The sequence below is a fragment of the Tinamus guttatus genome, unplaced genomic scaffold (genome assembly GCF_059628265.1).
Source record: "Tinamus guttatus ecotype Peru unplaced genomic scaffold, ASM5962826v1 Tinamus_guttatus_pri_ptg000727l, whole genome shotgun sequence".
Classification (NCBI taxonomy): Eukaryota; Metazoa; Chordata; class Aves; order Tinamiformes; family Tinamidae; genus Tinamus; species Tinamus guttatus.
The window spans coordinates 57220-83250 of record NW_028289261.1 but is presented as its reverse complement, the minus strand read 5'-3'; the positions used below and the strand labels follow the sequence as shown (position 1 = coordinate 83250).

General features: G+C 38.2%; 1 protein-coding gene across 1 annotated transcript in view; it reads right to left on the bottom strand.

The window, feature by feature from the left end:
* AUH (AU RNA binding methylglutaconyl-CoA hydratase) overlaps positions 1–25798 on the bottom strand; it is a 100899-nt gene extending 75101 nt beyond the window's left edge. The window contains exons 1-3 of the mRNA XM_088537093.1: positions 25600–25798; positions 19116–19183; positions 18918–19005 (exon numbers count right to left, since the gene is read on the bottom strand). Of these exons, the coding sequence (XP_088393219.1) occupies positions 18918–19005; positions 19116–19183; positions 25600–25798 (355 nt within the window). The remainder of the gene's footprint in view (positions 1–18917; positions 19006–19115; positions 19184–25599) is intronic.
* Between the last annotated feature and the right edge of the window lie 233 nt (positions 25799–26031).

Genomic DNA, 26031 nt, shown 5'->3' with positions numbered 1-26031 from the left:
AGAGCCGAAATTCAGCAAGGAGGTAACATCCACGATTTTCAGAAGGGACACAGGTAAACAGATCAAATGTCAAGAAATACCAAAATAGGAACCCTAAAAACTGCACAGTACAAAGGCATCATCTCTAATAAGCTTAATAATGTGAGGAAACAAGGGAATACGAAATTTACAAAAGAAACTTCCTGTACTTTTAAACAGACACACATCTCACCATTTAATAACAATTATTGTAAACACATGCAGAAGGATGCTACGTATACATACAGCAGGACAACGTAGCAGCCAAATTAAGGAGCCAATTTGATAGTAGTAATGACATGATGTCAATTAATACTTTTTACTAAGCTCTTATCTAGCACTTTTCTGTTTAAAGCAATATGGTTGACAATTTATAGCACAAATCAAACCCAGCCACTAAGGAAATCTCTTGGCTGTGTGAAAGAAAAAATGTAATCCTTTTCACACAAAATACACATTGTGTGCACCTAATTAAAATGTGAATCAAAGCTTTCAGCTACCCCATAACAACCTACTCATTCTACAGAAATAGCTGAGATACAGAGTCAAGTTTAAAAGGAAAGTTTCTACTAAACAGTTCAAGTAAAGACAAGATAGTTTTCCACTATATTCAAGTAAAGAAACAAGAACACTTGAGACAAAACTGCATTTCTTTGCTCAAATTTTCACTTTAAAAAGTGACCTTAAAAATAACAGCTCATTTCTATCACTGTTACCAAGGTGAAACACAAGACTAGAAGTAGCACACAAATATAAAAAATTATTTTTAATTATCATTATATATGATTACATGCAAAATCCATCTAATATACGAAAGACTTTTCAAGCCAAAAGACACAAACAACTATTGTAACAATTAGAAGAATTACAGCATCTATAGCTGACAGCAGAAAATATGTTGAAATATTGTTTCTCAATCAGTTGCATGGGTTTTGCAGTGATCTTTATTACTACAGATATGAACAAATTCTTCCTGGAGTTACAGTTTTAATCTGGAAATTTCCTATTACAAAATGCTAAAATACATCCTTCCATAATGCAAAAAATACATTTTATTTATTTATTGCTGTTTACAAATGACTTGTGAATATTTTTTTAAGTATAAAGAAAATGTTCCAGTGAGAATCTATTAATCTTCCCAGTTCAGCCAGACCAAAGATACTTATAATTATAGTCAAACCTATCAATTAGGACTATTACTGATTTATTTTTGGGTAATATCAATCCAGACCAATTAAATAAGAACAGACAGAATGCTTCAAAACATAAACTACAAATATTTGCCATATTTCAAAAAATAAGAAAGCTAATATCACTTGACAGGATCAGAGAAAAATCTAAATCAGAAAGTACTCTAAGATCATTCAGTCCACCTCTTGTTGAAAGAATGGTCTTGGGCTAGATTATATGCAGGGCAATGTCAAGGCTTTTTTTGTTAATAAAAGGGAGACACCACCAGCTCTCCAGGAAACTGCCTCCTATGATTAGTTGCTCTCACTAAAAAAAACATATTGCTTTATCCAGGTGGAATTTCCCCAAAGCAACCTGTGCCTATTTCCTCTTGTCCTATTACCATACTCCCCTGTGAAGAGAACTCCTCAGTAACTGACTAGATCTCCGGCAGTTCCCAAACCTCTCAATATTTTAGCGGTTCTCCAACAGGTTCTTAGTGCCAAGGACTGTGGAATAAGCACAATCCTTGACCTGTTGCTATCCTCTTCATTATGCAGCCCAGGGCACAGTTTGCCTTCTCTGATGCTGGGGCACACTGCTGGTTCATGGACAGGTTACCCCTTTCCAGCAGAGCTACACACCAGTCTCAGGCCCTAGCATGTGTTCTGCTGCTTGGAATTACTCCATCACAGGGGCTGGGCTCTACATTTATTTTTTTCCTGTCGCCTCATCTTCCAGCCTGTCAAGGCCTCTCTGAAGGGTGGCTCCTCCTTCCCACAGACCTTCCTGTCATTTCACTTCATCATCTGCAATGCAGTTAAGTGTTCAGTCCCATCATCAGACTGTTTATAAAGACAGTGAATGTGTATCAGACACAGCATGTGCCCTTAAGGAAGTTCACCTGTGAGCAGCTCCCAGTTTGACCCGAAATCATTGGCCACCACCCTTTGATCTTGGCAGATTAGCTATTTTCACAGCATATATATCCAGTGCATATCTTATCTACTTGTCACGAGGCATGTTGTGGGAGACCACGTCAAACACCCTGTTAAATCAAGACAGATGGTATCCAAAGCCGTCTCATCCACTGATCCAGCTGTTTCATCTAGAATGGTGTGCAGGCATGATTTACCCTTGGTAGATCTGAACTGGCTTTTCCAATCATTTTCTTGTCTTTCATGGGTCTCAAAGAACTTCCACAAGAACCTGCTTCATAATTTTTTCCAGAGACTGAAGTGAGGCTAACTGGTCTACAGCATCTGGGGTTGTCTTGTTCGCAGATGCAAACAGTTTTTGCCCTTTCTCAAATATCTGGATCTTCAGGATCTTTTAAAGATGATTGATGATGGTTCTGTTGGTCAGGCAACTCTTTTAGCACTTTCAGAAGCATCCCATCACATGCCTGTAGAGTATGTAACATGTCCAATTCAGCAGTGGAGCTATATTTTCATTATACTTCTGCTCAATACTAACATAGCTGAAGAAGCTTTTCTTTTTGTTCTTGACACTTGTTACCAGTTTAAGCTCCAAGCAAATTATGATAAAGAACTACAAAGGTAAAGAAGTCAGCAACATAGCACAAAACATTTGCAAACACCTAACATTTCTCATATAAAAAGGAAAAGAAAAATAACTCAAATGGCTGTAAGTATTCAGTACCTCAATTATACACCTCCAGAAGGACTTGAAATGAGTAAAATAAGCGTTTGTGCACTTAAGATCATTAGGAAGAAATTCTAATATGTTACGTATGAGGAACAAAAGATTAAGGACATGTGCATTTATTACAGGACTCAGCCTTAAGAGTAAGTTAATGTACAACATATTATGGAGACTTAAAAGCTGGCTCAGAAATCTCAAAGAGCTGTAAACAAAAGGGTCACTGGCTGACAAGGCAGACCTTGACCCTGGGCCTATCTGGTTTGTTTGTGTCAAAAGTAAGCAGAAAGTGAAAGACAAACGCACTATGGCTGTTGTAATTTTCAAAATTTTTTATTAAGTTTTTCATTTTGTCTAAGAAAATGGTTCACAAGACAAGGTTACTGCAAGGTTTCTAAGGCAGCTGACTTTATAATTCACTTGTTATTACTCAATGGTAACTATTCCTAGTAATCATTTTATTGACAACAATCATCAGTACGCCAGCAAATGTTAATCATGCTACAGGATAGTATAAGCAAGAATTTCTGCCCACACCTTCTGAATTGACTACAAAGAAAAGTGCATTTACATGTAATTTTAACACATGTTAAATTTCTTTAACAGAATAGAGATACATAAGAAGGATGCTGGTTGCAGTCAGTGCAGTCAAGAGAAAAGCAGTTTGGTAATCACAGAATGGTAGAGGTTGGAAGGGACCTCTAGGTCACCTCCCAGGTGCAGGACCCTGCACTTGTCCTTGTTGAACCTCATGAGGTTCCTCTCTGCCCAACTCTCCAACCTGTCCAGGTCCCTCTGAATGGTAGCACAACCCTCGGGAGTGTTGGGACATTATGTTTGTTCCTCAAATAACAAAGTAGTTTGAATAAGTAAAACAGTGAATATGAATAAGTAAAACAGTTCCTTTTTGGAACAGAGCTTTATGTTCTTGGATTTCTCTAAACTTGGACAGATAACTTCAAAGTGAAAACTTCTGGCACTTTTCAGTCCCTACATACTCTTACATATATGATTTGTTCTCATATTACATTCTAAGCATGACTTGGTTACCTGCACTTTTTGCACATATACTCTCTGGCACAAAAAGAAGTTCTTCAGAACCAACAAACTGCAAATAACAAAATTTTGCAGTGCAATAACTCATGTGCATTAGACAAATGCAAGATGACAGTCCTCAGGGTTTGCTCCTGCAAGATAGCAGTCTTTCAGCTCCATGCCTATAGGTTATCACAAAATTTAAAATAACTTACATCCAGATATTTAGAGCATTAGCAGACAAATAAATTCCCACAAATATTTCAGGAAGTACAATACCTTTTGTATTGTTTGTCTGAAGTCCATGCCTTTCTTTGCAGTCAACTGGCTAATTCACACAGTCATTACAAAAATCCTGATCCCTCCCCTCTTGAAAACAACACACTTCTTTTTCCCCACAAAGACTATCATTTTCTCTGGGACACTTTCATCACAGAATAACTACCTCAGCCATATCCTATGCCACCCAGTTCTTATTTTGGCTTCTGGAGCCAATAGTGCTGGTGGCAATATACAAAGAAAGGTCATAACCTACTGTTTGGAAACAGGCAACTATGTCAATATTACCTCGGATTCTGTGCCATGCCTCACTTTTTAATACCAGGCTAACAAATTAGACCTGGCAGAAGACAAGACACTGAGGTTGCATAATCTTTGACCGTCAGATGGACGTGGCACCAGTGGAAAAGACCCAGCCAAGCGGCTGCAATGAAGCCCAGGTATAAAACTCTTTGGGAACCACAGACACAGATCTCTAGAATTACTGAATCCTGACAAAACCTGTTTCTCCCAATCTACAAAGCATATCTCAAACAACAGCCCAACTGCTTAGCCACTGCAAGACCATGGGCTTTTACCCCGAATCAGGGCAATGTCAAAATGTCAGCATTTAGTGAAAAGAAACATACGTTGCAAGTAGCATTCAAGCTTTTAAAAAGAGAAAAAAATAACTATTTCCTACACCACTTGCATTTTAAAGTTATTTCTACAATTGGCATTACAGAACTATTTGTTTAATCCAGTCATTCTGGTATTCTGAAGACACCACATCCTCAAATTATTTTTCACTTTCAAATTCAGCCTTCACTCAGAATTTCTACATTATACCTGTAAAATGGTGCACTTTTCTGATCATGAAATGTAACTGATGTCTCCAAGAATGGTTTAAATTCGACAACCATAAATGTTCCATTTTTTAACCTAGCAATCAGTTTAGTGGGAGTAAGCTAGTACATGAGGAATCACCATTTGTGATTTTTGTTTATTTTATACCTTCCATATCAAATCCTCTAAAGAGACCAGCATCAAAACTCTTTGCTTTCTGATTTCTAATCAGCGAGTGGACATTCTTAACACTTGCTAATGTTGAGGTTCTTCATCATTTTTTCTTTAACCTTAACTGGTTAAGGGTGGTATGTAGACTGAGTATTCTTAGTAATTGCAATTCAAAGTAAATCAAAGAGAATTTTGAGGAACTCACTATTTGTTCACCTCGGTTTCTAATAAATTAAGTAATCACGAAAAATAAATATATTTTATTTTATTATTAGACATGACTGAATCAAGCATTTTGCATATATTTTATATCTGACCACTGGAAGCATGCTTGTGAAAGAAAAAAAAAAAGCATTAAAAGGAATTGATACTGCTCAGTATATCTATTTTGATTAGTAATAATTATAAAAATAGTTAACTAACAGCACACCCAGTTTTATGACCTGTAAATAGGAAAAGAGGAAGTATGTTATGCGGTAAAAAAGCAAAAGTTAGAATCTCTTCTAAAGAAATCTTGAAGTTTTTATTCGCGCAAAAGAAAATTATTAAAGAAAGGAGGAGCTCTTCCTGAGAAAAACCACATGATTTAAACTATTTTAAGAGCTGAAGGTAGATGAAGAAACAAGGAAGTGTTGTTTCTTTTACACTAGAAACATTCAACTGATCGTCCTTCCACCCTCTCCCGCATTTTGAAAGGCATCGTCAGGTGCTTACTGGGACTCAAGGGATACTTTTTTATTTGGGTGGTTGTTTTGGGTTTGGGCTTTTTTGTGTTTCTTTATTATTATTTTTGTTTGTTTTGTATGACCAGTATTACTCATACTGGGACTAAAAACTTCCAGCAAGTCAAGGTTCAGTGATACCATACACTATGCAGACATGTAGCAAGTATTACCTTCAGTAGGATATTTAAACAGATGAATTTTCATGTGTCGCATGTCCTTTTTAACAGACCTTGAAAATAGGGGGTATAACAGTAAGAGGAACAGAATGGACACATATCAATAATCAATCTTGTCTCTTCTCTCAGTGTGCATCTTGCGTGTCTCATGACACAAACACCTGATCAAAGACTAGAAGCAGTGACTTTCAGAAAGATTAGAAGAGATAACTATAGATTTTGACTGGGAATCTACGAAATGCTACAGCAGGTGAAAAGAACAAGGACATTTGTGGGAAAACTGAAATAGGATAAACAAAGGCTACAACGTCAAGAGTACAGAGCTCAACTTTGGTCTACTCAGAAAGCCTAAACTTTCAACAACAACAACAAAAACAACAACAAATGGAGGCATTAAAATTGCTGGCATCCCTGCACAAAAATCTCTGGCTCATATTGATAGTGGGCTAGCATTCAAGGCCAAAGTCTTGCCATTCCATACAGTGCTGCATGAATACAAGGAGTAGTAAGCATTTGAGCTGCGAGCAGGAACATCTCTTTCTTACGCTTTGTTCATGAGAAAGGCAGGAAAAGAGCAGCTGCAAGTCTATTTCTCCTGAGCACAGAGCTAACCTGCTTCCCAGCAGTACTTTCCCTTAATCCCACTGTCCCCAAGCGCTTTGAAATGACACAGGCAAATAAAGGAAAATGGCTGCAAATAGCACAGTTTCCCATCCACTGAACCCATTTGCAGCACCAATGTTGCACACTCAATTCTATATTTTACAGACTTGCTATTTTAAAATACTTCAGAGATATTTGATCTCTTCTATTTTTAAAAGACAATCCAACAGACTTGCCAGCAATTTACTTTGAAGAGAGAAAGGAAAAGAAAGGAACTCTAACACTGGAATATTAAACCCCTCCAGATGGCAGGTAAAGACTTAAACAAATTTGCGGCATTTCAGCCTAGAGCACTTGAAAACCATGTCCATCTACATATAGTGATTAATATCCACACGGTGGTGGGAACTGCACAAAGAATTGTTAGAATATCAATCAGAAAGAGGCTATTTTAGGCTTAAATTTATTATATTCTGCAAAGCTCTGCTACCTCTGTGTGTATGTGTGTGTGTGTATATATATATGTGTGTGTATATACATATATATATAAACTACTATCATAAAATTAAAAAAAAAATGGGAAACATTACAGCAAACTATATATCTATATCTTCTGATGAAGGAATTGCTCTTTGAGACTATACATTTTAAAAGCTAGGATCTGACTAACAGTAATAGATTTTTTTTTTATTTCACTTTCGGTGAAAGACAATAAAGCAGTTACAATGGCTTTCCTGTCTAATATATACATGCACACCAGAATTCATGTTATGTCTCTATTTACTAAAATATGGGATCAACTCAAAAATGGGAAAAAGTAGTTTTAAAAAGAATAACACGATTTAAAGATAAATTTGAAAATTTCTTCATTTTCATATCACCTATTTTCCTTTCACAAAAGTAAATCATTTTGACAGGTACAAAACAAATTTAATTATTTTGTTTTCATTCGGCTTTCAAGAATGTCACATCCAACTCAGATGCAGCAAAAAAATACCAAATCGTTCTGCATTAAAACTATAACAAAGGTGTTCTGAAAGGAAGACTGTATAAGCAGCGGGCAAAGAGGAGAAATGGAGCAGAACAAGTAATTTTAAAGAAGTTTTGAAAGTTTCCCTTCATATTTACAGCAATCAGTATGGACGTATGTTTCATTATATGCTGCTTTGTGACACTTACAGAAGGAAGCGGATATGAAACTAACTGCTGTAAGTTGACTTAAAATGAAAACGCCTTAGCTTCAGATAGAAATCTAGAGTACTCGATCATTTCGTTTTACTCAAAAGCAAGTGGAAAAAATGGTTTTTTACCATGCAGTGACTATTTTTGACATGTGTTGCACACGTGTGTTCTATTTCCAGCACACCCCTCTACCAAGCACATGAGACAGGATTATTTTTGCCGGCAGGCTTTCTCAGACGAGGATATAAATGGCAAAGCAGGCTCACTTCTCTCACCAACCAGGAGCCAGGTACTAACTTACCGTCAACCGAAAGAGTTAGCTGGGTCATGCAGCACCTCCAAAACTGTAAAGGAAACAAGCAGACCTTCTTCAAAATCAAGATGTAAAATACACATAACTATGACATATTTTAAATGGAGGTGACTACTTCCTTTGAGAACTTACCGAGGAGATCTGAACCTTAGACACTAGAGAGGAAAGTCAAAAGTTCAGAGCTATGTGACAGAATTTTAACAAATGAAGCTCTTAATCTAAGTACAAAAGCTTTTACTCGTGATGCCCTGGGTTGTAAAGGCAAACCCCTCAAACTATCCTTCTACGAATTCAGAGCCAATCAGTAATCTGTAACTTCTGTTACTCTTCACCGAATACCTATGTATATTGTTATCATTTTACATGGAACACAGATGACATGGTATGCCTAGTGACACAAAGAACGGACCCATATGCTCAAAAACTGTAGCAAATGCTCGTGCCAACATCTGAGAGTGAGCGTGCAGCTTTTGAGAAGACATGACAGAGAAGGAATTTACACAAGACAACCACCTTTGATTCTTTTCTTTGAACAGTGCCCAAGTATGATGTTTTTGCGAAGACTGAAAATAGGGTGAACAAAATTAGCCAACCTCTACCATAATCATGTTTGAATGGCTCTGATGTCAAGGCTGGAGTTTAACTGAATGGCTCAATGACCCTAGTGATTCATAATCATCACCAAAGCACACAGTGAACAACTTATTACTGCCTGATGACGGAAATTCCTCCATATTTTCTGGGCAATAAATAGAACTCTGCTTTAAAATGTCCACAATCGTCTTGGGAATCTAACACATGACTGCAGACATGTATAACCAGACTAGAAAGATAAGTCCTGAAGTGTCTTAACCAAGATTAGGACGCTAACCCAGTTTTGAAGGGATTAAAAAGAAAAAAAAAAAAAAAAAAACACACACACACACACACACATACACTCTTCTCCATTTCAAGATTTGAGATGGAAGCAAAAACACATTGTCGATACAGGCTGATAGTAAAATAACATTTTGTCATTCAGGAGTGTATCCCAAACTGATCATCTAACACCTAATATGCAATTCCAGACTCCAGCAAAAACAGTCGGTGTCAAAAGGAAAGGCACCGAGAATAAAACACAAAGTTTGGCTAAACTCCAGGACATGAAGAGCCAACAGTACAGAAAACAAACAAACAAACAACAACTTTTTTTCTAAGAGGTCTTTTTACACAAACATTGCTAAAGGTACTTTTAGACTAACAGCAAGTAGAGGAGCAGTGTCTCCCTAAACACTGAATGTTCCGTTTCAGCTCTACACTGCGCCCTGAAGATGGAACAGCGTGGAGGTTTTAAAAACACATACCTGCTGGAGCAGGCTCAACATGATTTCAGGTATCCTACTAGAGAAGTCAAAGAAGAGTACAGTATCACGATAGTATTGCTGGAATTCATTCCTATAGAGGTTTTGGGGGTGGGAGGAGAGGTTTCCAGAGAGATTCCAGCTGGTGACTCAAGATTTCGTTGTATTTGTCAGTGGAAACTATACTTTCTAAAGACAAGATTGCTAGGACTCACAGCATTGTATCACATAGGTCAAAAATTTGAAAGAATCCATACACTTAGAAATACACACAGAGAGCTACAGAAAGCACAATCATACAACAACAGAGGACTTAACGGACCTATTCTATGACCTCTCATACACTAAAGATACCAGTGAAGACTGAACAGATATTTGTCTAGCTTTGAATGGGAAACTAAGCTGCCTTGGTCATGTAGCTCTAATACATCTGCTGGTATCTTCAAAACCTTCGCTCTGCCTAGAAATGACAAACTGTCGTATTACGGATTTTATTCAACAGGAGAAACTCAGGCTTACCAGGAAGGCTTTACGCACTTTGTGTAGAAGCAAAGATTGCTCAGGTGCAGCATCCTTGCTATTAGTCTGTTACAGAAAATCAAAGTCTTCAACATTAATGAATCTTACGGCCTTTAGACTCCAATGTACACACAGACATATACACAAATTGCTCTGGTGATCTAAGTTTCTAGTAAAGTCATGTAGTTTTTGCAGTATTGAAGTCTGTTTGAGTGTCTCCAAATTATACATACAGGTAGTTACTCCTTCCATTTCAGATTAATATAGAAAATTCTTGCAAGGACACATTAATAGTCACCTATACACAGACATATACACAAATTGCTCTGGTGATCTAAGTTTCTAGTAAAGTCATGTAGTTTTTGCAGTATTGAAGTCTGTTTGAGTGTCTCCAAATTATACATACAGGTAGTTACTCCTTCCATTTCAGATTAATATAGAAAATTCTTGCAAGGACACATTAATAGTCACCTAGTTACAAGTTTCTCTGACACATGATAGAAAAAGTATCAAGTTTTTACCAAAACAACTTTTCTATAGAACATATTTTTAAAGAAAAACAAGTTTAAATGAAATGCAGGTGCAGGATATGCAGAATTTAACTGTTGAAGATGCTTTCCATTTTATACAAACTCACATATTCCAATCACATAATTGAAGATAACTATGGATCAAATCTCAGACAAGCCGTTAACGATAACAAATTAGCATTTAATCATTTTTTTCATGAGAATCGCAGCTCTGAAATCAGGCTTCAGAACCCATATTTTCAGTATTTAAAAGGAGGAAGCAGTAGAGGAAACAAACCCCAGCTTCTACAAATTTTATTCAACTTAGTGTGCAACAGATACCTTAAGGCAACGTCTCACGAGGGCTAAAAAGCCTTCAGGTCTTAGTCTCCCTGGGTCTGCGATACAGCCACCAGAAAGGAGGCTGGAGAACAATTTTAGATTTCATAAAGGCAGCCAAACAATCACATCTATTCTCCACAAGTTAAGAATGGTTTTGCACCTAGTACTTGAATTTAACAATTTTAGGCATTCAATTTGATCTTTTTTTTAATGCATTTAGAGTATTTTTTTTTTAAATGCGGGATGGCTGCATCTGCTTACCTTTTGCTTCTCATAGTTATGCAAAAGAAATAACCAGAAGTTACCAGTAACCACCTCAAAAATATGTATTTTATACAAAAAGGGGGAAAACAGCATTTATGGTTCTTTTCAATGGAAAAAATATTTCCAGAAAAAACACATAAATAGTGTGCATTTTTCAACTAGACTAACAGCCCAAGGCAATGTTTTAAACTATTGCACATGATAATTTAAACAAAAAATAAACTCGGTGTATCAACAATTCAAACTTACCACAATCTATGCTCTTTAGTATGTATTTATGTATTTTCCAGTACACAAAAGCCAATTGACTGATCAAGTACAGCACTCCATTGCTATTTTTAAAGACAGATATCCAAGATATAAAATAATCTCATAGTTCATATAACAGAAGGAGACGATATTTTGGAGTTCCACATGACCGTAATACAGGGTCCAACCTCACACAAGAGCTGTTGAATGCTACCGAAGCACCATTCACCAAGCTTCATTTTCCTTGGCAAGCTCACGCTCTCAAGAACCACCACAATAATTGTAAGACTGCAGATCCAATTCAGGCGGGCTTATTTTTCATCAGATTTTAAGTAATAACCTGGATCTCTTGCCCACAAAAGCTTCTATTCTAATTGTTAAGGAGGGAGAAGCACATGCTGTTGTCATGGATCAACTACCGACACCTCAATTTTGGAATCAGATTTCACATGGCACACAAGAGGAGCGGTCAAGGAATATACACAGATATTCTGCTTCATCAGCTTTAAAGGCTAAATCTCAAAATTACCTCAATCCGGGAAAATCCGTGTTAAAAATATGTTCCTTTGGCCAGCTTTCATAATTTATCTTTCTCTAATAGAATGATCTTAAATTTGTTAATCATCAGCTTTGTGCTCACAGACCACAGTGAACAATGGTCTACAGCTCACAGAAAACCAAAAAAGGAAGAAAATTTTCATGAAATATCCACCACTGACATCTCAGCTGAATCACACTTACTACATGAGAACTTTTTTTGAAGTATTATACTGTGGCAACATTAGCATATAGAAAGTTGTATTTACTTCCACCAGAGTCTATGAAAACTCTAATCAAGGAGAAAAGTACACTTGGTTGAAAGTACTGTCAATTTAAATAGTCACTGACAGAACGGAGTGCCTCTGAAACAGAAAACACAGTATCTTTAAAAATTGTTCCTGACACTAAAGTGAACATAGTATTTCTTGCTGGTGAACTTGAACTATAGAATAAGGATACCCAATATTTCATAGTTGAGCCTTTAGAGAGACAGCGAGAGACATCTGAATGGATGTCACAGATCAGCCTGAAAAAGACCATCTTGCATCTCAAACAAAAGATGCAAGAGAGAACCAAGCAGATACAGATTCAGTCTCTTCTGTTTAAAATAATCTACACTACCCTCTGTATTGAGTCTATGATCATAACTCACTCAACAAGGGATAAAACTCTCTGTCCATTTCTGCTTAGCACATTTTCACACAAGATGCTCTGAGACCAGTCTATCCTCAACTTCAGAATTCCTTAAAAAAAAAAAAAAAAGTCTGATCTCAGTTTTTATCTTGGAAATCCATAACTACTAGATTAAAAACTCTATTCCCAATGACAGAATTAAGAAATCTGAATATATGAAAATACCTTCCCATAACATTCTGAAGCCAGAAGAGATTCTTAACTGAAAGTTTCACAGCTGACTGGGGCTGAGCTAAAGACTGCACTGTTACAGAAAGTCCCACCCACAGACTTCCCACCAAATTCTGTGTGTCATTCTCCTGAAGAGAAATGCATCATTCTTTCAGAGATAAAGGAGAGGAATGTGGCTATATTGCTGTGCTCTCATTGAAAAACTTCCAGGAAACTTTCTCTTTTTGCATTTTTTATAAAAGTAAAAGATGAGTATGCTCATCCATTAAACTAATACACACACCTATTTACTGTGCCAACAAGTACCGCATTAACTGAATGCATTTTTTGTTATTTGCTAATTACCAGTAATTTGTTCTATGATTTGCTATGAGAGAAAAATAAATAGGGGCAAGACATATAGAATAATGTGGATCAGATAATACGTTGAACTAATCTGAACAGTATTCCATTATTAGAACCATATGCATGATCACTTAGGGACTCAGCAGCTCTGTCACCCTTAAGGCAAAGAGCTTCTATCTAAAACAAAATAATAATGTTTCTAGCTCTCAATGACCCATATAGCTGTTCCAGTTTCTCTTGAAATATAGAATGTAGAGAAGCATTTGGAGCCATCTGACTGCAGAATTTCAAGAAAAATGACCTTTTCAAACCTGTTTTCTGTAACTTACTGGACACGTGTCTATGTATGTGTGCCTATGTGCGTGCAGAACAGTACATCAAGTCACAGCTCTGACTGCACTTCTTTACTGGCTCAGTTGTTCAATATTGGACCTAGAAAATCATGACACCTATTAGTTCTTCCAGAAAAGCAATATCAGAAGAAAATTAGGAAGGAAAAATAACTGACTTCAGAAAAATGCAGGCTAAGTATTCCAAATTCAAATATAACTACATGCACAGTTAGTGACAGGACATTGCTGAGAGGCTGCCCAACATGCCAGTTTTCACGTAACTCATGTCACTCCAGCAGACATGCAGTAGCCATTGAATCAAGTCCATAAGGAGCTGGCATCAGTCTGAATCCAAATTTTGGCAAAAGCCTGGAAAAAGGAGACAGAGGAGAAACCTAGCTACTGTCTACCTCTGAAGGAATTCACATTTCATGAAATGAAATTCATGTACAGTGAGAAAGATATCCAGAAAGCACTAAAATCTTTTCAATCGTGTTCCTGGATCCTTGAAAGGAAACAGTGGAGTAACACCTCAATGCTTCTCTTGGTTCCTCCACATGAACTAGAATCTGCACAAAAATAACATGCCCCGTGAAACTAGTAACCTTTTCCAAGACTGGGAAGAAAAAAGAGGACTATACCCACAGCTGTACCTCTGTACCACCCTCACTGATTCCACAAAAATCGAAGTGAAGTATTTGAAATTTACTACCACTTTCCTTCTTGGGTATTATCATTTAATACACATCAAAACCTTTTAAATGAAGCTAGTTTCATAGGTCAGCTCTCTGAGGTCTATCTACTTTACAAACTTCTGCTAGCAAAACTACATTAGTTGGAAACAGTAGTCATGAACCACATACCACACAGCCAGCTGCTACAATGACTGGAAACGAAATTCTAATACAGACAAGTTACACCAATAGGAAAACTACCTGTGTTGGCTTTACTTGTGCCATAGCCCTTAACTAGCAGAATGACTTTTCAGCATTCACCAGAGGGGGCTTTACTGACAGAGCTGCAGTGACTGAAGTTGGGTCCTTTCAAAGCAGAGTGAAGTACTCCAATACCAGATTTTTCATGTTGCCTTTAAAGTCAGTTAGAACAAAAAGTTAACTATTCATCTTCTGATTTCTCAAGAATTATTAAAAAAGAACAAGTTTTGTTCTTTTTGTTCAAAGAACAAATTTTGTTCAAATTTGCATATTAACAGACCTAGCCCCTCTTTCCTCATGTGCATGTATGTGTACAAACCAATGGACAAGAGAGTGGATGGATGCAAGGAAACGGATGAAAACTCAAATGCAAATCTTTGATGAAATAAAGGAAATACAAGGAGAAAAATCTGACTGAATGACTGAATAGCAGATAATTGGAGTTACCAATTGATTTGGCTGACCAGGCATCTGGAAAACAATAACTATTCAAAGTTTAAATAAAGTTAAACACTACTATTTTAACAGTATGAGCTGCAAACAGAATCAACAGACCGTGTCCCAGGAAACTGCTACCCGAGACAAGCATGAGAGGAATAGACTTCTAAACACATATACATGTTTTCATGAGAGGACACAAGGGGTAACCATGGTGCAAGGAACAGCAGGTGGAATGGGGGAAAGAAAAGGAAGGGTTTATAAAAGGCATCTGTTTCTCCAGCTCCTGTAACCATCCAGAAATAAAATGGTTAAAAAAAAAAAGTTAAGCAGAATAAAAATAAATAAACAAACAAATCCACCAGATGAGATCTCTCCTTCACTGGTCCTGTCTCAAGTATTTGCTAAGCATAACAAAATCCCTATTTAACATCACCAAACACAGAGACAGGAGTACTGAATAAAAGCAGGAAAAGGGAGGACTTGCAATCACATAACATCCTTTAGCTTGCCAAAACAACATCCCAAATGCAAACTTCTATAACAGTTACAAGTTCCAAAATATTATGTAAAGGAATATGCTTTAGGAAACTGAAAGACAAATGCTTTAAAGCATTTAAATCTTTAAAGTGCAGATTCAAATTACTTGACTCTTTGAAACATAGACATTAGTGAACATGATCTGAAAACCAAAGCAGTAATTCTCAGGGGACAGACTTTAGCTTTGCCTTCTTTCTGACCTTACATATTTAAGATCGGAAGAAGTCATAATACAAAATTGTGTACCAGAATACATGGTTGCTCCAAAACAAAGCTCTACAACAACTTAAGGAAATTCTTTTTCCCTTTTTTACAGTATTATGTTTCCCCAAAGTTCTATTTTAAGATTAAAAGTCCTGTAAAGCTGCACAAAAAAACTGCATAAGTAATACCACTGATATATCTAGCATGTTGAATCCACATTACTAATAAAAACAAAATTGCTGAAATTGCCTATGTAAATTTAATTCAGCCCCTTGTGTGAACACAGTATAGCTCTTAATTACATGATCATAGACTTTTACCCATGGGACACCTGCCTTATTCCATGAACAGGCTGGGAGGATGTAACTCCTCTGAGGATTAAATATTGCCAGCTAATAAAAAGAATTCCTGCATGGACTCAGCTGCACAGGTTGTAGAACTGGCACATACTTGTGTACATTTACACAAGCCAGGACTGGTCATCTATGTTCGCTTCAAAAAGGCCAAATCTTTATTTACTAGCTTCTAGAAGGAAGAAAGAGGCACAGAGCAAGAGCACTTCTGCTGGAAATGCCAGAGGCAGGCCTCGCAGGCATAGCGCATCCTTAACTCCAGAGAAGCTTTTCCTTGATTGGTAGGTGTCTCTTTTCATCAGCACTAGCATATTAATGAGGAACCTTCTGGGGGTGGGGATGTATGGAGCGTAAGAAAATACATTTAAAGAAAATAGAGATAAAAGATTGCAAGTGAAACTAAGTAGAAATGAAAGGATTGATTGTTGGCACGTATACAAGAACTCGTCGTCTCTGCCCCCAGCCTCATATCCTGCACTTCACCATGTGAAAATTTCATACAATTTCACCAAATTGTACTGAAATCCGTATCAGTCATTAGAAGGGATTCAGTCTTTTTATCAACCACACTGTCATTTATCACAGAACAGATGGATGTCATCCTTTGTGGACTAGCCCTTACAAGGACTTGGCCTACAGCTTTCACAGATTTTTGTTGATAGCTGAGGAATGGTGAGACTTGAGGATTTTGAATTTCATTCCACACATAAAAAGGAATTACATTCTAGGACACAATTTCTCAATCTGTGGTCTATAAAGCATTGAATGTTAATCCAAAGTGATCGTAAAAAAACCATATTTTTAAAAACCATATACATTCCCACACATGCAAGCCTGAAACATAACGGAGGGAAAAATAAAAGATTAAACAAACATCCAAGCTGAATCTCACTGTGTTTCATTACAATGCACACTAAAATGTGACACTTCACAAAATGATCTTTGCATTTTTTTAAAGAAATTAAGACTTTAAACAACATATTGTCGTTTGGAATTTAAAAGTTTGTAGTCTCAAGCAAAAGTTTGTTAGTTTTCTTCTGTTCTGCTCAATTTCCTGGGCAAATATGCTCATTCCCCTCATCCCACCTATCTAAGCCTTTATCTATTTTCTTCATATCCACCTATGCTTTATCTCCTTTCATTCTCTTTATAGACATCCCCTAACCTCATCTACACTAACAGCCCTACCAACCATTGAGTTCCTTCTGCCTATTTTTGTTGCCTGATTTTGCCTCCTGCTCAGTTTCACCCAGCACTTCAGATATCACTGTTGGAACATTCTTCATTTCACTAGGTTCACTAGCAGTTTCCTTTCTTAGACATTTATCTGTTGTATTTTTGTTTTGCTTTTGAAGCACTGGTTGTTGGTATACTACATCTGTCTCTACTCCTTGACTTAAGATCCAGACTCTCTCTCCAGCCCTAATCTTTTCCACTCCCCCATTCAGGGTTAACTTCCCCCTAATGTTCCCTTTACAAATGATCGTAGTCGGCTGTGAATACATACACTGAGCTATTCACTTAATGTAAAGAGACAGGAAACAAAGCTTTAAAAACTCTTTGTATCAAAATAACTCTGCTAAACTATCCAACAACGGATATTACAGAAGTACTTCAAATTAAAAAGGTAATTGCAACAGCATACCTGACCTTTCCCCTTCAAAAAGGAAAAGCCAGTGTTCTTCCTGCCACAACTCCTATCATAGTTACCATAAACCACAAATGTTGAATAAAAAAATAGTTTAAAAGCTCAAATGGTAACAAGTTCTCAGTTAATGCAGTTAATGGATACCTTTTCAGAGGAACCAGCAATGCTTCTCCAGGCAATTGCTTCGATCCTGCACATTCATCACTCTATTAGTTTAAAAACACAACTTTTAATTTCTTTAATTTCTTTTCCTTCTTTCATTTTCCTTAAAACTATTACTTATGTATTTTTAAAACTTGTTGACTGATTCAAAATAAGATTCACATGCCTGATAACTTAAATACATATGTATTACTACATTCACTAAACAGTGAATGAACTGCTTCATTTTTTCTAAAATGATTCTTTACAGAAGTCTTTTAAGCTCCAAACTGCACCTAAGTGAACACTAATATTCAAGTAAAAGGAAGGAAAAGAATCTTAAAATCTTAGTGTAAACTACTCAAATATATATATAAAAAAAATTGCTTAATAATAAAAAGCATTTAGCACTGAGTAAATTTGGTAGCTTTTACACAACACAATTAAATGACTATACAGATGACCAGGAAAAAAATAGAATAAATATATATCTAACTTGATAGTTAGTAGAGTTCACTCATACATTTGAATGAACAAGCGACTTCTGGTCTCAATTCCAGATAGTTTTTAATTAATTTTGAACAAGGAAAGAACTAGACAAGATTTCTGATGTTTTTTTTTTCTCCTGATGGAGAGAGAAGACACTGTCTAATTCTGACATGTTAATAAATTCTGTTTCCCAATGTTTGGTGGCCAGAGGTTCCTATTCTTTATGACTTTGGCAGAACATTGCTTGATATTTGGGTTGAGTGACTTTTTTTTTTAACTTGAGACTATTCAGCCTGTAGGTAACAGTCAATTCCATCATGAATTTTAATTTTAAGCTTATTTAACGTTTAGTATCTTTCTTAAAGTTAATTTATTAAAAATACCATTCTAATTTGCTTTCTACACAGCAGCCCAATATGGATTTAGTCCTCATTTTGAATTACAGGAAACATTCTAGGAGCAAAATCAAGTAATTTTCCACCAATATGACTAATCTAACATACATTTGAAACACTTTATGACACAGAAAGAATAAAACAAATATCTGATTCTTGTTAGCAATTGAGGAAAATATACAGAAAATGTTTTCCTTGCTACTGCAATGGATATAAACAAACATGACTCCTTGGAATCTGGGCTTTTTTGTGTGTGTGTGCATCATTATATTACAGTTTTCCAGCTTCTCAGGAAAATTAAGTTTGCATACCAGCACAGAATATCCCTGGGACTTCACTCCGGAATATAACAGTTCGTACTTTCTTATCAGATTTCAAAGCATCCACAGCTTTTGTCATCTACAGAGAAAAGGAGGGAGGGGAATAACCAAACACTTTTTAAAGCACTTAATTCCAACACCTCACCTTCATAGTAGAAATGTGTTTTTTGTTTTTTTTCTTCCACTTACCATTTTTAAAAGATTTTTGTTAAGTGCATTCTTGGCATGAGATCTGTTTAATCCAAGCACCACAATTCCTGAAGGGGAAAAAATTGCCACTGTTACAATACAGAAAAATATATATTATCTATATGTATGTTACTTTGACATAATAAATAACTATTACTGAGGATAGTAAATATATTTACTATACAAATATATAGAGAGATAGCGTAATTATTTAAAGCTTTATTCTAGAAGTAAAAAAAAAAAAGGCTTAAGTCTTATAGTGTTGAGCATACCGGTATTCAACAGAAAGGACAAATATTTTCAGAACTAAAATATATCCCTAAAATCTTCATATGGAAATAGTGCTTATAAAGGTTGGGTGTATAATGCAAAATTCTGACATGCAATCTGGAATGATACTTAATTATAAAGCATATGTTTCCATATTTAGACAGGCTACATTCAAAGAGTTCTTAAAAACATGGAGTGTTACCACAGCAAAGAGCAGCAATTCTGACAGGAGCAAAGAGAAGTCACAAACATGAAAGGTTACCAAATGAAAACCTAGTTACAAAAAAGTGCCGTGTAGTTTTTCTCTCAAACCACACCATAAAATGCATCTAGTGCTTGGCTACACAGCTCCAACCGACACATCCACAGTTCCCTTAAGTTCAGCTAGAGATCAGCTGGCTTTCTGGTTGATTATGTGCGAGCTGGTTTGAGTGATGCTGCAGAAACACCATTTGTTTTGACCCATTCTCAGCTAACAGCCACAATCATCAAATGAGAAAATTCTGAAAACATTACCAAGCATGTAACAATATTCTAGTCAACTATTTCCCAAACATAGAGCTAATTCTTTTCACTCAGAAGTCTGAATGTTCTATTAACTGAATTCAGCCCCGGTACAGGGCTCATCATCCAGCACAGAAGGACAAATGTAGGACAGGAAGCAGGAATGCATATGAAAGAGGGAGCTTCCATTAAGCTGGAACACAAATGCCCACAGTATTGCCAATCTACAGCTAAAAGCAGAAGTTGTAAAGAGACTCAGTACTTGTCTGAACATTCACTGATCATTCTGCTTGCAAGCAGTCTCTAGGCAATCTGGCTCTCTCCAGTCACCCTGTGGAGCCCCACTGGACGTTACAGTGTAATCCACTCCTTTCCCACTCCTGGGAAACCTCTCCTCCAAAGGAATGACCCCTACTTGTGCTCCTCCTGTGTCTATGTGTACACGCACAAATGCAAGGCAAGATTAAACACACTCTGACAGCCATCAGCTTAAAGCCAAAGTCCTCCATTCACCAGTTGCTATTCCCAAAATTCAGATGGGAATGGCTAAACACAAATAAGAAAGAGCGAACCTGCCCTCTCGCTTCTTTCCAAGGCCCAACAGGTTGTTATCTACCGCAACTTCCTAAAAGGGGAGAAGAGCCTGCCTGACTCCAGTGACCTGCATTCCTGTGCCCCGCAAGCCTCAATTCTACCTGTTCATCCGCATGGTTGGAGGTGCTCATACAGCACCTCCTGCAAGGACTCTTTTTCAGCACTTACAAGGGAAATCTGTTCACTTCTTACTTTGTTACACAAATAGGACAATATTCAAGATGTGCTTCTGACTGCAGTATTTTTCTTGTGCTATCACAACGTACTTTTCAGGAGGATTGCTCCAAATTCAAATAGTGCGCATGTTCATACAAATACATTAGACAAGAGCAGCACCACGTATAAAGCAAGAAAAAGGCAATTGATCTGGCTTTGATTTTAAGCTTCAAGTCACACTGCAAATCCAATCCTGGAATAAACTAGTCATATGGCAATATAAATTTTAGATGGGAAGAAATACCTTAACCGAAGCAAAAAATAAAAATGAAGCTTCTTGTAACGCTGCAAAGTCTCCATCACAAAGTCAATTAAAAATTAAAAAAAAAAAAGACTTTACTGCCATACAGATAGCTATTGTTCCAACAAATATAATTAGTCATACAGAAAATCTACTCTGAAATATGTTACTTCTGCATATGACGCATTTAGTTATCATCCATTATTCCTGTTACACAATGCAGGGTTAAGATACACAATCTTTCTGATACCATAACAAACTTTAAAATAAATAAAATTTAATCATCAACATTCCTTGACATATGAGTAGAAACACCAATGATAACATTACAGTACCTACAGGTACTTACAGGTCAAGAAGATAGTAGACCCACTTCAAAGGAATAAGCACTCAGCTAAACTAACCTCAACATTAACTTCAGAACTTTTCCTTGCAGTCATCTTCATGTTACTCAAGAGCACACTTTAGTAAATAATGTTTATCTACTCAAACTTAAGTCTGTGTACTCTGAAGCAACTTTCACCCTGCTAGCCATCCTCTCCAGAAGAGGATCGTGACTTCCACAGCAGAGCAACATAGGCATTCCTACTCACAGATTGCTACCTCTCCAGCCAACCACAGGTTGTGCATCACTGGTGACTTAAAAAAGGAGAGCATATAGTTTGCTTTGTCTCAAGAGAAAGCTGAACATTAAATCATTCTTAATATTTAAAACAAGCTACTGTGAAATTATATAAGACACACATAAAAATGTTCTTTAATGACATACATATAGATACTGTATGCATACATGCATATACATGCACACATACGATGCACACTGATAGCTTTGAAACCTCTGTAAATTCCCAAAAACATCCACATTTTATAGTATAGTAACTATGGATTTGCATATGAGTTGCATATGAAGAAGAAAGATTCCTGTATTTTAGTGATGATTACAGAAAAGAAATAATGCTATGATTATTTAAAACTGTTAAGAGAGATAATCACATTTCATTCAATGTAGTACAAAACAATTTAAGTAAAGTGATTAGATCATGGTTTTAAATATGGTTTAAATTGGCACACAGGAAATCTTGCTTCAAATGTTGATTTTTACTTGTTTTCTTTTGCACTTTGTAAATCTCCAAAATATTCAGTCTCTTTACTTATTAGAAACGCATTTACATGGCTACTCTAAATAAATCTTGTCTTTACACTCATATTAATTATTCTGCCCTCATCAGAATTTCACTGATCAATATAAAAACTATTTAAGGAAGCATATTTATTTCTATTAAATAGACCGACACACACATTCTATCCAAATATAGTCCATCACAAAAATTTGAAGTAAAGCACAGATGAAAAGGAAAAAAAAAAAAAAAGGGTGAAACACTTGAGTAAAGATTAAAAAGATATTTCTGCTAATTCCAGCTATAAGTTACCGAGCCTTCAGTTCATTAGAATTTATAGTTGTTCACCGATGTAACTTGATGTAACTTGGCTAAACCTTCTGAAATTTCCAAAATGTATTTCAGCCTTAAGAGAGATCATCAAATGGAACTTTAAATAGCGTAAGAGACACATGTTTATTAAAAAATAACACTGAAATAACTTTTAGCCATAGAAAACTGATTCTGAAAGCATCATGAGCTATAACACGTTGCCTAGAATACATTTTTTCAAACACGTTCTTCCAATACCTACATTTTTTGTATTATGTATTCAAGCAAATATTCTACTCCAGTTCAAACCTGTAAGTCATAAAGTCACAAAAAAAAATCCTTCCAAATATAGCCTAATGTCAGTATATATTTCAGAAGCTGCCAAAATTGTGGTATACGAACCCCCTCAGTTAACATGGTTCACATATCTATGGCAGGCAGCTCCCATCCTTTAGTTCTCCTCTCTCCCCAACATTCTCTGCTGTAGGAGCCAAGACAGCAGAGGCGGAAAAAGAGCAGGAGGGCATAAGACTGGAATCACAGCATGACCAACCATCTAGGTGCTCTAACGAGGTGGTTGAAGGAATGGGGTCTGCATCCCTGCATGTGGCAAAGAAGGATGCTATCAAAGATGACAAGCACTTGGGTCCCATTTGGGAAGGACACGACGTACTGGGGCAAAGGACTGGTATCAAGGCAGACAAGGGAGGGTTAAAGCCCCAAGGCAGCAAGCAGGGGTTTTGCACACTGTAAGGAGCAAAGAAAGGTGCAAGGCGTGCAACAGCAGCATGGGTTGAAAAGGGACAGAGACAAGTTTTGGCTTTCACAGAAAGGTGGCCCGATCTCTGCTGCTGAAGGAAGCACAGGAAGCTTTTGCAGACAACAGCAGTACATGAGTAACTAACTTTGGAACACCTTGATAAAAATTCCCAACTGCTAGGAAAATAAGGGAGAACTTGAAGCTCAACTAAATGCCTTCTCTGGTACTAAAAGAGAAGAAAATTAGCTATATATATATATGTATATATATTAGTATAGACTTTTTTTGGTTAGATTTTTTCTTTCTTTTTTTTGTGGGAGTGAAGGGGAGAAGATGGAATGGAGGAGAAGTCCAAATGAAACTCCAAATGAAACAACTGTGTTCTGGGATTTTTCAAGTCCACCTTCAATAAAGATAGGTATATTATTAAGGGAAGAAAAGCAACTTCAGACAGTCTTGCTCTGGCAACAGAAAAAGAATGAAGAGGTGGGTTAATGTCATGTAAAACTAGCTATTCCCTGCAGGTCTGTGCACAAAGCAATTCACAATATCTACATCAAAACTACTCAGCAGTGAACAGCAGATAGGTACAAAGCACCAAGCACCTCTCTAGCATTACAAAAGCAAAGATTCCCAGCCAATTCTGTGGTTGGAATACACTTCACCCTTCCATTATCTGTTGTGTAACAGCAGAAATTAAAGTCATGTCTTATGTATAACTAAAATTATTCAAATATCTTCTACTTCTTGTTTGAAGAAATATAAAATCAAACAATTGAAACCACACCTCTAACCTTTAAAAGTCTTCTTTGATCCTCTTCTCCTTTTTTTGCTCTATTTTCACCTCAATTCAAAATATTAAAAAATTAAGTGTTTCAAACCAGTTCCCACTTCCACAGCTAGCTGGAAAAATGGGGTTAAAGAAACACATCTTGAAGGAAGAGATTGGGAAGAGAACAATTCCTGAGACAGAAATGAGTTTGGGCTTCAAGTAAGTATGTTATCAACCTTATTGATTCTTGACAGTGACAAGAAAGCCTGAAGTCAGATGAAAGTAGAACCTCTGCTCTCCTTTGAAAAAGAAGAATGTTGTAAATTCTCACGCTCAAATACAAAATATTGAACCTCAATGCATATGCATGCATGTCCAAACTATAAATCTCAATATACAGTTATTCTAAGACTTACTATTCCTCTAAACAGTCATGTTTCAGAAGAACAGTACTCCAGAAAAGACCTCTCTCTAGAAAAACTAGGAATAATTGTTTTTCTATATTTTTCTCCTGCACTCAAGAGGAAGATTGAAGAAGGGCAAGCACCACCAAAGAAGACCTCCATAGTTTGGTGGACACGAAATCAAAAGGTGAGATATTAAGCCTGCCCATTGCAGTACCCTGGCTCCAGGTGACTCTGCAGCATGGGCTTGGTAGCCAGGAGGATCACACTGGACGCTCAATATGGTTGAGAAGGAGGCACAGAACAGCGCTGGCAGCAGCCAAGAGCACAGGTGCACAGGATCACAGGACAGCTGGGGTCAGACAGGACCTCTAGGGATCATCTAGCCCACCCGCCCTGCTCCAGCAGGGACACCTAGAGCATGTGGCACTGGGTGGTATCCAGGTGGGTTTGGAAGATCTCTAGAGCAGGAGACTCCACAGCCTCCATGGGCAGCCTGTTCCAGGGCTCTGTCACCCCCACAATAAAGAAGTTCTTCCTCACATCAAGGTGGAATTTTGTGTATTTCAATTTATACCCACCACCCTTTGCCTGCCACTGGCCACCACCGTGAAGATTTTGGCCCCATCCTCTTTACATTCTCCCCCCAAGTATTTGTACATGTTGATCAGATCCCCTCAATCTTCTCTTCTCCAGGCTAAACAGGCCCAGCTCGCTTAGTCTTTCCTCATACGAGAGGCTCCAGTCCCTTAATCATCTTTGTGGCTCTCTGCTAGACCTCTCTAGAAGTTCCACATTCCTCTTGTGCTGGGAAGCCCAGAACTGCACCCAATATTCCAGATGCGGCCTCACCAGAGCTGGGCAGAGGGAGCAGCACGGGTGCAAAGAGGTGAGAGGATGCACAGGCACAGCAGCTTGTTGCTAAACTTCCTTCTCGCCCTAAGCAGGTCACCAGACGCCAAGCCAAAAACAGCACTGCATATTCACGGAGCAAACACACACTGCTTTTGGAAGAGAAGTGTAGAAACAGGCACGCAGAGGGGATCGGAAGGCCCCGCCTGCACGCGGCAGGTCGGCAGACGCCAGGACCGGGCCAGGATGCGGGCGAGAGGAGGAGGCGGGCGCGGAGGAGGAGGAGGAGCGGCCGCCGCTCCCCGCCCGCCCCCTGACCCCGGCGCCGGGGCCGCAGCCCCGCGGCGCTCCGGGTGCTCCCGCAGCGGCGGCGCCAGCGCGGGGCCGGGCGGGGAGCGGGGAGAGGGCCAGGCGTGGGCGGGCGGCCCCGCGCCGCGGTACCTTTGTGCTCGTCGTCCAGGTAGCGCACCCGCAGCTCCTCCTCTTCGCGCGCCTCCGAGGCGAAGCTCCTCCCGGGCGCGGGCAGAGCGGCGGCGCCCGCCCCGCGGCCGGCCCGGCGGAGGGAGGCGGTGGCGGCGGCCGCAGCGGCCACCCGCGCTCGGCCCTGCAGCAGGCCCAGGCCGCGCAGCGCCGCCGCCATGCTGCCTGCTCGCGCCGCCCCGCCGCGCCGCGCCGGCCACGTGACCGCTCGCCGGCCCCCGCCCGTGGCCGCCGTTAACGGCGCCAACGGCCGCGCCGCTGCTCGCGACCGCCTCGGGGGCGACCGCCCTTGGCCAAGGCACCAGCCTAAAGAGGGTGCGCCGGGGCCAGCCTAGGAAATCAACAAAAAAATAAGATACTGAAATACCAGCTTTTGAGGCACTACCTAGTTTT